Genomic DNA, 15,242 nt, shown 5'->3' on the forward strand with positions numbered 1-15,242 from the left:
AATAATTGCACGAATCTCTTAACCCAATCATCTATTGGCCAATAAATGATGGAAATGTAGACACAATAAACAAATGCACAAAAACAATGGCAATTTTAACATTAAATATATTGATATTAATGAAATTTGGTCAAGCTAACTCATAAATCCCAACTTTAAACATTTAACCCATTACACAATAGAAATAAAACATGGAAATCAATATGAAATCCATTACAAAATGAGGGAGATAATGAAAAGATATAAAATAATAGAAAAAACCCGTCTCTTGAATGTACTTTTAAAGAAATGAAGGGCCATAATCCTGCTTTTTATTTTCTCATTCTTTCCCACTCTTCATTTTTCCCTCTAGCCTAGGGGTTATTTGTGTTTAAAGGGATGATAGATGGAATGAATTTAAAATGGTTGAAAAATGCATTTAAAAAGGGCACAAAAATCATCCCTGATAATTGCAAATAGTCCCTAGATTTTGAAAAACAAAATAAAACACCCCATTCGTAGCCGGGGTGCCTAGGCACCGAAAATCTTTAAATGAACAACAAGTGGGCAACTAGGCTCTGCTATAGTGGGGCCTAGGCGCTACCCCCTTTTTCAACAATTTGCAGTTGAGGTCTTTTAATAATTTCACACTAAGTCCCTCAATTATGATTTTGTACAATTGATCCTCAGATTTTGATTTTTTTCCAATCATGTCGTCCAAAAATTGCAGCCCGAGGTCCCTAAACTTTTGAAATTGTAAATTTGGTCTAGAATTAATATTTTTGTGCACTTTTGATCCTTTTTCCTTCATTTAGCTTTCTTTTACTCCAGTTTGGACTTTTAGCCTACAAAAACCATAATTAGAGATTGTGAATAGGAATTCCTTCAATTTCATCAATAATTAGTTTGTTAAAGTACCTACTAAGTATATTAAAAACACACTTATCAATAGACATGAAATAACGCAATCCCTCGGCTATTTCCATTGTGTGTGTGTTTTGTGTATATGTTATTTGATATAATGTGAAGCTGAATGTGAATCTGTTTCTGTTTATGGATTTGTGACACTGGTTTTGTGGAAATCCTTGAGATGGTAATTATTTTATCTAATTGTTCCCTTTTAACTTTTCTAATGTAATACAAAAATAAAAATTCTTATACTTTTGCTTCTATAATCGGAATTGCGAATAGGCCCAATATCCAAATTCTGAATTATGTAATCAATCTTTATGAAAAGTTTTTTGTTTTTGTTCTCTATTAAATTCAAACCCAAGATTTAGGTTCTTCTATCGATGATGACACCATGAATAGCCCACTTAGACTACTGGACCAGATACAAAACAACTTGGTGAGGCTATATTCATGAATATCTACGATTTGTTTTAATCTATGATTTATGCCTTTTGAATGTAATCTTATTCATATTAACGTTTTTTTATGTTCGTTTAATGTATTTATTATCGTTGTTATTGAATCTTTTATTTATAACTTGATAATATATCATGTTATTGCTCCTGAAGTGGCACAACTATGCAAATATAACAATTTATTAGAAACCATACTCCTAAAAATGTTTCTAAATAATATTTTGTTGTTGCTACTAAATTTGTACAATATTATTAATATTTTAAAAGAATATTTTTTGCTTCTAAAGAGCATCAATTATAATTTTCAATATTTCAAAAAAAAATTTACATATTACTCTTGAAAGAATAATAATAAAATAAAACGTACTTTTAAAATTGCACAAGTCTAGAAAAATTATATCCCGTTGTGTTACTGAAAAAACACAAATCAAACAATTCAATATTGATTATAATTTTCAGACGAAAATAAATTTTTTTTATTAGTATTTAAGAAGAATATTAATTTATTGTTCCAGAAGAGCATCCAATTCGATGTTTCAATATTCCAAAAAAATGTTGACATATATTACTCTGAAAGAAGTAAAAACAGTACATATTATTATTCTTGAAAGATACAGTATTGTGTTCCTGAAAAAAAAACACAAATTTATATATATTAATATTATGGAAGAATATTATAATTAAATTTAAATGTATCAATATTCTAGAAGAATATTGTTTTGATACCATAAAAGAGTCTATACTATATTGTATTGAAGAATAAAAGTTTACTATTAATAATAATTTATTCTTTATTAATTGAAAGGAAACATACTAAAATTTTAAAATGTATGGTACGATTGAAATCAATACTATATTAAATCATAAGTTTAATTTGATTTTATTATTTGGTATGACTTGTTGGACATTATTGGATCCAATAATGATGTGAAATTAAAAATTCAAATGGACATTCAACAAAGAACCTGAAAATTCTTCAATCAAATGAATTCTTATATGTTATCTGTTCTCTTTATCGAAATTTGATAATTAAACATCACTAGCTAAAATATGGATTAAATTTCCTATAATTCTAAAAATGAATCAGTGTAATAAATGGGGCTCTATCATCCTTGACGTTGACCATCTAGATATTATTTGTATCTAACAAATTTGATTAGATACTAGATGATTGCATGATATTCGTAACTTGAAGTATGTAAAACTACTGTTAAAATTTTAGTACGCATTTTGATAAATTTATAGCACGAGTAAAATGTAATATATTCGATTCTAATATAAAAACCTCTAAACGAGAATGGAGTAATTAGTAAAGATTGTCTTATTGAGGAGATACATACTCTTGGTGAGTATCTAAACATAACAAATTATAAAATCCAGAAAAGATTCAGGTACTTGATATATTGAAAATTTGAGATATGTCAATAAATTATGTTATGAGAAAATGAATAGAATCGAAAAATAAGAAGTTGTCAACAACATTTTTACACATTATGTATTGTATCATGTTATGAACGGCAAGGAATCAAAATAAATCAATCGAAGTAATGATTGGTCAAATAAAAAAGATGCAACTCTAAATTTAATTTACTAGATAAACCTAATGTTTTCGAACCTACAAATCGAAAATCTAAAGGTGTATACGTATACAAAAAGGAAATAAGAAATATGAAGTCATAATATGTAATGCATGACTTTCAACATAGTGAATTTCGCCAAGATCGTGGTGGATAAATCATGAGTCCATATCGTGTTATTTAGACGATATATGAAATTTGAAATACATTATAGTCAACTTATCTTGCAAACTATTATTGTTACCCATGAAGAATTTTGATATGCTTGAAGCATAATTTAAGTGATATTATCATGAGGGAGAGGCGTTGTACTCTTTTTTCTTGACCAAGTTTTTGTCCTTCTGGATTTTCTTGGCAAAAGTTTTAACGAGACAATTTTTGTGGCGTATTCAAAAGAATGAAGGTACTCTTTTTCCTTCACTAGGATTTTTCCCAAAGGGTTTTTCTAACAAGATTTTAACGAGACATATTCTTTGTGTAATGAATGTCCATAACATGTAAGACATTTACCCTCAAAATAGTACTCTTATTTGTATGAGACTTCCGAAGAAATCAACAAAAGCTAACTATTTCTCGAATCATCATATTCCTACAATCATTGAAGATTTATAAATACTCTATGAAGACGGTGTTATTTGAAGACATTGATATACAAAAACATGGATAGCTTGATACAATAATTGAATCAAAGGGAATAGCTACTCTTTTCCTTTCAATCAAATTTTGTCTTAATAAGTTTTCTTGACAAGGTTTAACGATGCATTATTTTATTACTCCAAATTATTTATACTCTTTTTTTATTTGTTGGCATTTTTGTCTCATTGAGATTTTGTCAAATAATGTTTCAATGAGATGATAATTATATAAATAAATAGTCATTCAATGAGAAATGTTGTAAATATCATAAAATTTATAAATGACTTTTATACCCTTATAGCCCTAATCATTATAACTATTGTATCCATTAAACCCTAATGATTTTCTATAAATAAGATTTTGGTTCTTAATAAAACACACACGTTTATTGGTTTCTCTCTTTTGTTCTCTCTAGTTTATAACAATATGCATATATTCATATGCGTTTGTTGTCCAAAAGCTAGCTAGGAAATAAGTACACAAGGCACTATTATGTGAGACGAGGCCTATATTTGATGAAAATTAAAAATTGATAAAAATTTTAAGTCAACAACAATAATTAATTTTAATCACATATTCTATAAGTAAGAAAAAAAATCAAACAAAAATTTCAACAACTGTTATAAAATCTACTAAAAATTTTGTTTTAATTTAAATATGGGGAAGAGTTGGAAAAAGGTAGTTTACTTTTTACCACTTAATAGGCGGCAAAAGGCGAGCCCATGCGCCAAAAGGCGTATACATTAAATGTTATTATTTAAATTTTATCAATTGTTTAGAGAATTTTTTCTGATTTTAGAATAACTAAAATATATTATAAACAGGAAAAAGCCTTAGTATGTCTAGCTTCGTCTTGACACGTTTAAGTTCGTAAGGTTTAACTTTACTATCCTCTCACGCCTTTCAGAACCTTATTATTTACACCTATCAAACAAGACTGCTATTTGCTGTAACAAATCATTAGATAATATCACTTGTTGTAAAATAACATGTAATGATGAATAACTATTTCGTATTATCTAACAGTCGAGATGACATTCCTAAACCAAGAAAAGCGTATCCTTCCACATTGGAACTCTCATTGACACTTGATATACAGTGGTCACTGTTATAACGAAAGATACACTTGATCTCTAATTCTCTCATGTACTGTTTCATGCATGCATTACTTATGGTGACAATTTACATGTGATTGCAATGACCCATTATTCATTTTCACTGTATCAGTTCTTGAACAAGATTCATAGCATTTCCTGAAAAATACTGTTTCTAGTGGCCCATTAACCTCGTCTTTCTCAGATTTTGATTTCTCATGGCTGAGTTATTCAAAGACGTTGGAAATTTCTAGGTGACTTCTGAAGCATTCCGCAAAATTCTTGGGAGACGACGGGAACCAAATGGCTTTTGAAGAGAATATCATTAGGAGAGAATTACATGTCTGATCATTATTTTTCATTTCTAATTCGTCAGAATCGAACTTATTCAACGTTTTCTTGGGTTTTTACTGGTTTTTCTTCGATGCCATTTTCATTTTCTTCCCTCTCTAGCTTTTTACTGCATAGTATAGTTATATAGAGCAAAATTTCCCACCAGAAATTAACACGGCCACAAACTGTAATAACATTGGGATCAAATCTCCTAAAAAAAACATAATGTGATAGCTGGTCAATCTGTAGATGCTTTACAGAGATCTGGAATTGACAGCAGATAGGGAAAAAAAATTTCAAGAACCAAAACTTCGGCTTATCCCTTCCCTAAAGTTACTATAACCTCCAATTCCAGATAATCTATAATCACCATAAGATTGTTCTAATTATCCATTCATAGCCTATAACCATTATATCCTCCGATACCAGATGATCCATAGTCACCATAAGGTTGTCTGTCATACATGGATGACGAGTAAGAATTACTACCTAATTGAGCGTAGGAAGGCCTCGAAGTTGAGTCCAGCTGGCCGTAACTGCTTGGAAGTGATTCTTTATGACTGTTTGTGAACTCCTGGATACAACGGTAGTTTTATAATTAGTCTCAACTTCACTCCATTAGTAAAGAAATACAGTACGAGAAACTCATTTGTGAAGGTAAATGCTTCAATACTACAACCATGCACACAGTCACCGTTCTGATGAATAGTACCCACAAGATTTTCAAAGATTGTGAATGGTTATAATGGAAAGGGAAAAAATGAAAAATTGGTCCCCTTAATCATAGTTGGATAATCAGTTCATATTGTTAGAAATCATCTGCATCTCGAATTAAACCAAATATAAGCACGTGAAAACATGCCTCACTTTAAATTTTTGGGTGCCATCCCAAGTGGGGAAACAAAGTTTAGTTGGACGTGTAGAGGTCTCATAACAATTTAATAAAGATTTAAATCCTCTTTGACAACTGATTGTGCACCTCTAATAAAGAGTCAGGGACCAACTTGCTCATTTTTAAGTGTTCGGGGCCAACTTGCTACTCAGGCAATAGGTTGGAAAATTGTTAGCTGACTGATTCACTTGGGCATCAGTAACATAAAAGTTGCAACAACGTGCTTTTCTGAGCTTTGCAGTGGTCATCTTGATTGACATAAATTAAAGCAGAAGAATGCGTATTTTCATTTGGAAAAGATTAGTGAAGAAAAATAGATAGATGGAATCATGGAAGGAGATGTTTACTTGAATTAGTTGCTGAGCTGCTAGGACTTGTGAAGAAGTTCCTTTTATTTCCACAGTGATTTCCTCTGGTAAGCCTCTACTTTCTTGCACGGTGAGGATAGCACCACTAGTCCGTCGAATATAGGCAATATTTGCTCCCCCAACCCCAATTATATCCTCAGCATAAGCAAGTGGTATTTGCATTGTCTGTGCAACCTATACAGAAGAATTGACATACCATATATTAACACCAGCAGAAGTGAGAGTATATTCTGCAAGTTGTAAATGTTCATATAACATGTAAAGGAGTTCAAAAAATCTGTTCTATATGCAACAGCCTGCATATGGTCCTTGATAAGATCGATTTTTCAACTTGAAAAACTGAGCATGGACTGAAAAGATCAGTTCCGAGTTGGACCCTGGTGGAGTGAAAAACCTAGAACGTCATAATAAGATTGATCACTAATATTCAAACCCAAAACCTTAAAATTTTTAGGCCAAGTAGTGAGCACGCTTTCTCTTGTGAACTGTTATAGGTAAAGTATGCAACTACCTCCTTTGCCTCCACTCTCATAACTTTTTTCTATGCATGAAAAGGATTCTTTGCAGTCTAAACTTTATGATTTTCACTCTCTACAACAGAATAACAAGATAATGGTTTAAATTAAAATAAAACTAAAAAACAACACCCATAGAACCTCCACAATTCTATAAAGGCAAGATTGCAATTTTCATAACAAGAATATGACATGCAGACATCCCATTAATTTGTCCCACAATTTCTTTATATCCTTCTTTGACGATTTTTTCTTTTCAGGTGCTAAACATACATGTCACAAGGAAAAACAAAACACCAAGAAAGAGGAGACAATTATAAATGGTGCTGCTAAAGTTTTGCATTTATTTCGTATTCAAGTATGTTCTCTAAATGACCAATCTCCAAAAACGGTGAAATAGAATGAGAAAACAATTTACATGCTGACTAAGGCATGATGCATCTGAATAGTTTAATAAACCAACATAAAGGTAATCATAAATCAACGTGAACAGTGACACACCTGAGTTACAACAGGCCTACCAGCACGCCCCATTGCTGAAGTACGAACGTCAAGGCCGGACTCTGGTCCATACAATGAAAGCCTAGAAGGATTAATATGTGATTCCATCAGGCTATCACGATCTACAAATAGAGAATCCCTCTTCACTAGATGAGGGTAATCAGCGTCAATAGCTGTCTGTGAAGTAGAAGAGTGCAATGTCTTGTCAGACCAAGCGTCTACTTGTTGTTCCTGAGTGACAGGAGCATTATACTGTACAAGGAGGTAAATAAATTATCATAAATAGAATTAGAGTGACATGATCATGGATCACTAAAAACAAACAGAAATGTGCTTACATTCTTCTCAAATAGGGGAAGAACGCTATGATCCACCAAGAATTTTCTCAGGTGCCCCAGCACAGCTTCTAAACCTTTAAGAACCTTGAGCGCTTCCCCATGTAACTCAACAATCCTTTCTTCAGAACTGGCATAAATTGGCAATTCATCTGCAACAAAAAATGTCAAATATCACATAATTCAATTTCGAGTGAATAATTGTCATAAAGCTACTGTGGAATTTCTTTTGTATCTTCACATTTCAATACACTAATGCCCCTGAAGTTTTTAGTCTTCATAGAAAGCTTGAATGCACTTATACCTGTCAATTAAATCATTTAGAGATTGACAAAGTAAATTCTCTAAAAGAAGATTTTTCTGCATCTCCTCATAAGCCTCAAAGAGTAACTGTTCAGGTAGTAGCCATATTGATAATTTGCCGATGTTCAATAAAGAAAGCTAAACCTTGAACAGATCAACCAGAGCCGGTTAGGTTGCATACTTCCAATTCTTTTTATGTTTCCCAAGATGTATGGCACATGTTGATCATCTCACTCTGAATCATTTTTTAAAAATGAGAAACATTTCTTCTCCGACTCATGGACGACATTATTTAATGTTTTCCAGATTCTTCTGTCTATAACTCTACTCAGATCATTTTCAAAATATTAAGGCGAGAGGCATAGACATGATGCAAGCAATAAAAATCAGGTTATGCACGGACATTACCATTGGAGAGAACCCTCACAGAGGCACCAGAGCTCTCCTGAATCAACTTGATCACAGAACCTTGTTTTCCTATTAAACTCGTGGCTTGTGCTGATGCCACAATCAATCGAATCAAACAAAATGCAGCTCCAGCTGCATCAGGGACTTCACCATCAGGTAGTCCATGAAGACTCTTAAATATTCTTATTGCGGCATCAATGGCAGGAGGCAACAGTGCCTCTGGTTCTTCCTTCCCAGATATTAGAACCTTCAATATTGCGAGTTGAAAATTATGTATCAGTAAGTAAAAATGAAAAGCAAATCAAAAAAATTAATGTCCAACTTGCAGACAAGCATAAAACAGATCAATGAAGTAGCAAAAAAAGCCCAAAAAGCTAAAGCCAGTAATAAAATACAAAGAAAAGGCATGACAAATGGTTGAACAACTTAGTCTCCATAAGGCTTAGTCTCAAGGTGTGAGTCTTCAAAATTGAGATGTCATCCTTTCAAATGGCATTTAAAGCATAAGCTTTGCAGCATTTTATGAAAGCCTCGCCTCGAGGTGGAACTAAAGGTGTAGCCTCAAAAGGATGTCTTAAAGGCAGTTAGGGTGTTGCTGGCCACTTAGATTCACATGTGATTTGATTGATATGACATCTCTGCAAAGGCAGTTGGGAGTCATATCCCATCTTTCCCACCTAGGACAGTGTGGGAGGTCATGTGCCCATGATGGCTAAGATATTATATTTTAGAGCTTCACTCGTGAGGCATTCGGATGAGACCAAGTGTCGAGATTCTGAGAGACTTCAAATTCATTCCCTTGCTTATAAATAGTCTCACATGGTGACATTGGAAGGTACTTCTCACCCTAGAAATCCAAACTCTGCTCTCGCAATTTTTTCTCCTTCGTGTTTCTCCCACACCAAATTAGTTGTCCGTTTATTGACTTGAGAATCGAAGATAGTACTATTGCGGCCCCCGCCATTGTTTGGAGAAGCCTCGGTCTGCACCCCTAACGTGTGCAGGTAATGTACGCGTGGAGGGGAGGGGATAGGAGGGGAGATCTATTAACGCCCTGAGTCCCAACCAGACTCGGAGGTCAACAGTTTATTAGTAAAAACACTAGAAATCTGAAAATATAAGTCATTCGAACCAGTAATGAAGAATCAAGAAACCTGAAACTCCTATAAATTAAAAATGAAATCTTCACATCATCAAATTTATAAATTGAAGACAATTAAAATAAAAAATAGCAATCCAATCATATATGTGCACATATCCATGCATATAAATTAGCATATAATAAGAACCGGGAAATATTTTAATTACAATGCGATCAGGAGAGGAGACAGGTCCATCAAGAATGCGAACCCTAGCACGGGTCTCCTCAACAAGCTTCTTGATTAAATCTCCCTTGCGCCCAATTATGCCGCCCACTTTCAGTACTGGCACAACTATCCTGAACACGATGCACCCCGGCCACCCCGGCCACTTAGCCTGTAATTCCTTATCTTTTTCATCGACTGTCGGAGCTCCGGCTTCCGTTGGCTCAGCCGCAGCTGGAGCCTCTGTTATTGCCTCAGGCAAGGCAGACGCGGGCTCGTCTTGAAAGCTTTCGGTTAATTCTGTTTGTGTCTTTGTCTCCGCGGCGGTGGTGTCGGTGTCAGTGGCTGTCGGTGCTTGAGCTGAAGCCATTGATTTGCATTAAGTTGCGACCGTGCGAGAGAATGAAAGTCTTAAAAAGGAGTGAAACCCTCAAATTTTAAGGATATAGATAAATTAATACTTTATGATCATGAACAAATATTACATTTGAGTCCCTCATTTATGAGATATAGATTAAGTAGGTTCTAAAATTTCAAATGGATCCCTATTGGACCATTTTCATTCATTTAATCTTTTAAAAGGTCACTTTATATTAAAATGTAAAAATTGTTATATTCTTGTTTTGAATTAAATGGAAAATAACACGCTGCAGTGAAAATCAAACTTAAACGTGGTAAGAAAGAGATTAGAAAAGAATTATTTTCAAAGAATAGAGAAATTCAACTTGAGAATAAGGACAAAGGCAAAATTAATGAAAAAGAGAATCAAAGGAGAAAATTTTAACGTGCGACTATTACACGACATTTTAACTTTGAAATAGACAAAGACATTTATGAGATAGTTCCCACAGTAAATTTAAGAATTTTAATATAAATTTTTTTTTAAGATTTTGCCCTCTTGCTTTCGATATTATTACAATAGAACCCTCTTCAATTTTATTTTTTTTCCCTCACTATAGACCCCACAGATTTGGAGGTGTCAAATCCAATTTTCACAACATTTCTACAAAATATATCTTAATCTTTTGAAATATCTTACAACTACTATTCTTACCTTGCCAAGGATAGAATCACGTGACACAGTATATTTAATACGGTAAACAAGATTTTAACTTATTTCTAGCGCCTCTCTATCTAACTTCTATTAAAAAGCTCAACGAGTTGTCACTGTTGATGAAATAATAAATGAATCTCAATTTATTGTACAAGAGAGAAGAAAATGACATCATTTTTATTTATATATTTTTCTTACTTTTCAGTGTTGAAGTTCTTTTTTCCTTCGTTCTTTCTCTTCTTTAGCTCGCGTTCATTCCGATTTTTGCTCCTTATTTTCGACGACCATACTAGGCAACCATACTTCTTATTTTCAAGTACAATAATTTCTATTGATTGATTTACGCAGTTGAAGAGGTTTATGAATTTAAATATCTCTTTCTACTCCCCTTTCTTCTCGAAAAAATTTTTGCTAATTGTAATGGTTAGTAGTGTTTTCTTCGTATTTTTTTATGGAATTGATTTAGGGTCTGTTTGATTGTAAAGATTGAATTGAATTGAAAACGAATTCTAAGGAATTGAATTACCTAGAAATTGTTTTCCTGAGAATTATAAATTATTGTGTTTAATTAGTATAATTTTTCAGGTGTAAAATGTTGAAATTTTGAATCTTTTGGTGTTCATTTAATCTTTTTTCATAAAAATTGTCAATTAAATAGATAAATTTTTTTACAATTGTTGATATATTTTGTTTCCATTGTTAAAAAGAAAAAATAAAAAATAATAATAATAAAATAAAAATGAAAAGCTGGAAAACCAAATTCCCACCAAAATGGTGGGAATTGGTTTTTCCACCATTTCAAGAAAATATACACGTGTGGAAAAAAATGTGGAAATCAAATTCCCTAGAAAATTTAGCAATCAAACACCACATTTTGGTGGAAAATGAAAAATGTTCTCCATTTTCCATGAAAAATATATCCAATCAAACATGGCCTTAGATTTTGTTCCAAGTTGTATAATAAAAATGTATATTTTCCTTTCCAAGAACGTAGTAAAAGTGGCCAAGTAGTAATAGGAATTCCTCAAGTAGATAAAAATTTCAAGTTTAACAGTACCTTTGTCTTTAACACAAGAAATTTTCACAACCGAAGAATAATCAAATTAACTAAAACAATCATAACATAAAAATTGAATCTTCAACTGCTTGTTTATCAGCAAGTTCCCTCTACCGTAATAATCAAACCACCAATAAAAACTTCCGAACCAAAACGAGAATGAAAGAGGAAAAAAACACGAGAAAACTGTACATCAGTTAACACCTGACAGATTAGCCTTGCTGTTCTTGCCACCATTTTTATATGCTTCCAACAAAATTTTCTTTCAAAATAGCTGAACCAACTGCTAAACTGGTATGACATCAATCTTCGAAGTGTCGTCACATCTTAATACAATGCCTTCGAGACTGGCCGGAAGAATGCATTTAATCCACTGACATCCAGTTGAAAATGGTTCAGGTGGAGGAACAATCAGCAGAACATTATCGTTCCGCTGCACGACTCCCATCACGCTGACGGTGCTACCTTCTCTGATGTACCTAAATGAAAAATGATCATCAACTACATTATTCCGTTGAAATCTATGTTTAAATAAATTAACATGTCCCTCTTAACAGAATGAGCTATTAGATGATGTAGTTCAAGATCATATCAGAATAGGCAATGATCACGAGTTCAAGTCTAGCCACCATCCTCAAGAAAAGTATACATGTTTTAAGCCTTTGATGAAAATTGAATTCAGTCTGAGGAATGGTGTTGAAGACTAAACCCTTGTTTGACAACCATTTTTTCGAGTTTCTTGAAGAGAATGAGTTTTCTTAATAGTAACTTCTTTGGAGAATGTGTGGTTAAAAAGCAAGGCAAAGATTTGGGTTCACATGAATAATATTTTATTTTGAGAATGTTTGGTCGGAAATGAGTATGAGAAAAAAAGTTTCGAAAGAATGGTTAAGACAAGGGCTAAAGTTATACAAATAAAAGTGTATCCTCTCTAATAGCTTAAAGACATTCTTGTCATGCTCCTCACACGAGAGCATAATAGGCATCATTACAGGTTCTTGTCACTTTTGCCTCTTTCACCCTTAATGATAATTATTCTTTCACCTCAGACTATCAAGTAACAACGAAAAAAAGGGCAACAATAAACATCATTAATGAAATAAAACAATCTTACCCTTCTTTCAATCTCATTACACGATCATCGCTTGACAGGTTCCTTTCTCCCAGCCATCTGATGAACTCCGGAGACATATCCTTATTTGACGGATTGATGTCAACAACGACAGATTCGTCAATGTAAGGAGTTATTCTCGCACCATATCCAGTTTTAACCAATGCCCTCAAACCAGATTGGAAGTCAGAAATATAGAAATCAACCACATGCCTCTGCAATCCAATAAAATATTATTTACTTGTTATTTATTACTGCCTTAGCTACTCCACGCCATACGTGTGTATGTGCACGCACGCACATATGAGAAAGGGAAAAATAATCATTTAGTATCAATAATTTTGTACTTTAATCTGTTACAAAATGACCTATATCACCTCCTAAACCCATGGTGGGAAGGAAGCAACTAGAAAGTCAAACAGGAAAAGATAGTGCCAAAGAAGACGGAAAATCAGCTGCTTTTGAAAGGGCGGAGGGGCATGCATGTCGAACACTACAAAATCGAGACTTGCTTGAAGGTATATATGTTTCCAAATGTTGCCACCATTAAGTGACGGTACCGCCCACAAAAGCTCTTCCCTCCACCCAAACCCCACAATTCTCTTGGGCTAAACACGAAAGAGCAAACTTTTTGGGCATGTAAATTATTTTATGGGAAATGTGAGGTTGAAAAGGAGTTTGGAAAAAATGGAGCTTAAACATATGCATAATTCTCTGTCATATCGCCTTTTTAATTCAGCTTTTAGTAATTTCAATGAACAAAACTATCTTTTATTATAAAGAGAGAGATATTTGGCAAAATAAATGCTTCTGAATCTCAGATAAATTCTTATTCGTCTCAAGTCTCTGAAGCTTTACCTGTCAGTACAGCCTGTCATATGAGTAAAATGTTTGCTTCTTTCCCCTTTTCACAGTAAGTAATTATAGAAATGTATTTGATTTTATCATATTAATCTCAAGACTTACTAACTTGGGAAACAATGTTAATTTCCAGCATCCTTGATGGCAATAATAGGAATCTTTTACATTTAATGCAGGCGTTACTTGATTTAAAAACATGAATCAAGCAACATAAATATAATAAAAATATTCCTCACTCACCTCTAACGAACGAAGGCCCCACGTAAAGCGGCGATGTGTGGGGTTGGCAGCTTTTGAATCCCACCCCCGGTATTCATACAAACTTGTGGATGTATAAACACATCTAGGAACTTTCTGGAATGACGATTCAAGAGGAACATTTCCACAGGTAACAACCTTCAAATAATGCAACCCTTCTTTTGTTAGGAGTCAGTATGTGGGCAGTTTAGGCAGTACAAAACACAGATTCAGATGCAACTTCAAGTAAAATTTCGCTTTTTATGCAAAGGTATAATTTGAAGACAACAGTAGAAGCATGTTTGGTAAAGTGTAAAAGTTACTTTTCTATAGAGCAAGTTAGTCTTATTTTCTAGAAAAGTAAGTTTTGTTAGTAAAAATTGGTAACTTATAAAATTATTTTTAGCAAAATGAAGCTTAAAAGTAACTTTTTTTTTTTTTTTTTTAAAAACTATTTTAACCAAACATGCTCCTAGTCGAAGCATATCCATTACTGATATACAGAACCAAGGACATTTCTATAGGCAGTTTAAGGCTACAGAAGAACTTAAAATAATGCTGAAGAAATTACATCGTCACAATACCAGCCACTATTGAAATGCATATAAGTTTATTATTGTCTAAAATTTTCACAAAAAGGTTATTTTACTTATCTTCATAGCATAAATAATGGTGGTGACAATGTACAAGGCATCTTTATCCTATATGGGAAAGACATACAAAGATTTATCTATGCAGATGCAACTGGAACGACGTATCGTCCTAATCAACAATTCATCGTGCCGAACCTATAAACTCTTTCCTTATTGACTATATATTCTTCCATTCTCACTATATTTTCCCCATCTTTAACATGCAACTCTGGAGCAAAATGTTTTCTCATTCATTATTATCAATCATCAAAGGAGCGTGATTAGTCAGTTTCGATTATTGAATAGAATCATACTATCACAAAGAATCCAAGCCGAAAATGCATTATCTCTCTGATTTAACACCGCGTGAAACTACAAAACTAACGTAACTTTTAATACTCATATACCACGTGAATCCCAGAGAATGCTAGAACTTGAATAACTAAAATATTCAAGAAATAAGACCTCAACTAGACACCAAGAAATTTCATAAATTGATTTTACAACTCCAAAATTAACAGCACGTTTCCTTTAAAAGCTCCTAAAAATTGTAAGTGTTAGGAATATGCAAATAAAAAGGGTTCCTGAATATGTTTAGAATTTCATCAGAGGTACATGATGCACCATGAATGTAAATTGCAAAATTATTATATTAACTGGCCTTCTTTTTGTGGGGTC

At 33.0% G+C, this 15,242-nt stretch overlaps 2 protein-coding genes across 2 annotated transcripts in view; both read right to left on the reverse strand.

Moving 5' to 3' along the window:
- Positions 1 to 5,155: 5,155 nt before the first annotated feature.
- LOC111366060 (RNA-binding KH domain-containing protein PEPPER-like) lies at positions 5,156 to 10,034 on the reverse strand. Its single transcript, XM_022986707.1, has 6 exons — positions 9,617 to 10,034; positions 8,309 to 8,555; positions 7,601 to 7,749; positions 7,263 to 7,514; positions 6,226 to 6,420; positions 5,156 to 5,560 (listed from the first exon to the last, which is right to left on the reverse strand). The coding sequence occupies exons 1-6, from the start codon at positions 9,980 to 9,982 to the stop codon at positions 5,381 to 5,383; spliced, it is 1,389 nt and encodes a 462-aa protein (XP_022842475.1). The 5' UTR covers positions 9,983 to 10,034; the 3' UTR covers positions 5,156 to 5,380.
- A 1,727-nt stretch (positions 10,035 to 11,761) lies between these two features.
- LOC111366061 (uncharacterized membrane protein At1g16860-like) overlaps positions 11,762 to 15,242 on the reverse strand; it is a 5,746-nt gene continuing 2,265 nt past the window's right edge. Inside the window, exons 3-5 of the mRNA XM_022986708.1 lie at positions 13,936 to 14,091; positions 12,838 to 13,049; positions 11,762 to 12,202 (exon numbers count right to left, since the gene is read on the reverse strand). Coding sequence (XP_022842476.1) covers positions 12,010 to 12,202; positions 12,838 to 13,049; positions 13,936 to 14,091 — 561 coding nt within the window. The 3' untranslated portion in view covers positions 11,762 to 12,009. The remainder of the gene's footprint in view (positions 12,203 to 12,837; positions 13,050 to 13,935; positions 14,092 to 15,242) is intronic.

Source organism: Olea europaea, chromosome 17 (genome assembly GCF_002742605.1).
Source record: "Olea europaea var. sylvestris chromosome 17, O_europaea_v1, whole genome shotgun sequence".
Lineage (NCBI taxonomy): Eukaryota > Viridiplantae > Streptophyta > Magnoliopsida > Lamiales > Oleaceae > Olea > Olea europaea.

Bases quoted from the DNA above. Each gene is read 5' to 3' on its own strand.
- LOC111366060 (XM_022986707.1), bottom strand. From the start codon at position 9,982: ATGGCTTCAGCTCAAGCACCGACAGCCACTGACACCGACACCACCGCC. The intron at 7,515-7,600 runs GTAAGCACATTT...CTCCTTGTACAG, and splicing joins TTCCCCTATTTGAGAAGAAT to TATAATGCTCCTGTCACTCA. The intron at 5,561-6,225 runs GTAAACATCTCC...CGTTGTATCCAG, and splicing joins CAGCTCAGCAACTAATTCAA to GAGTTCACAAACAGTCATAA.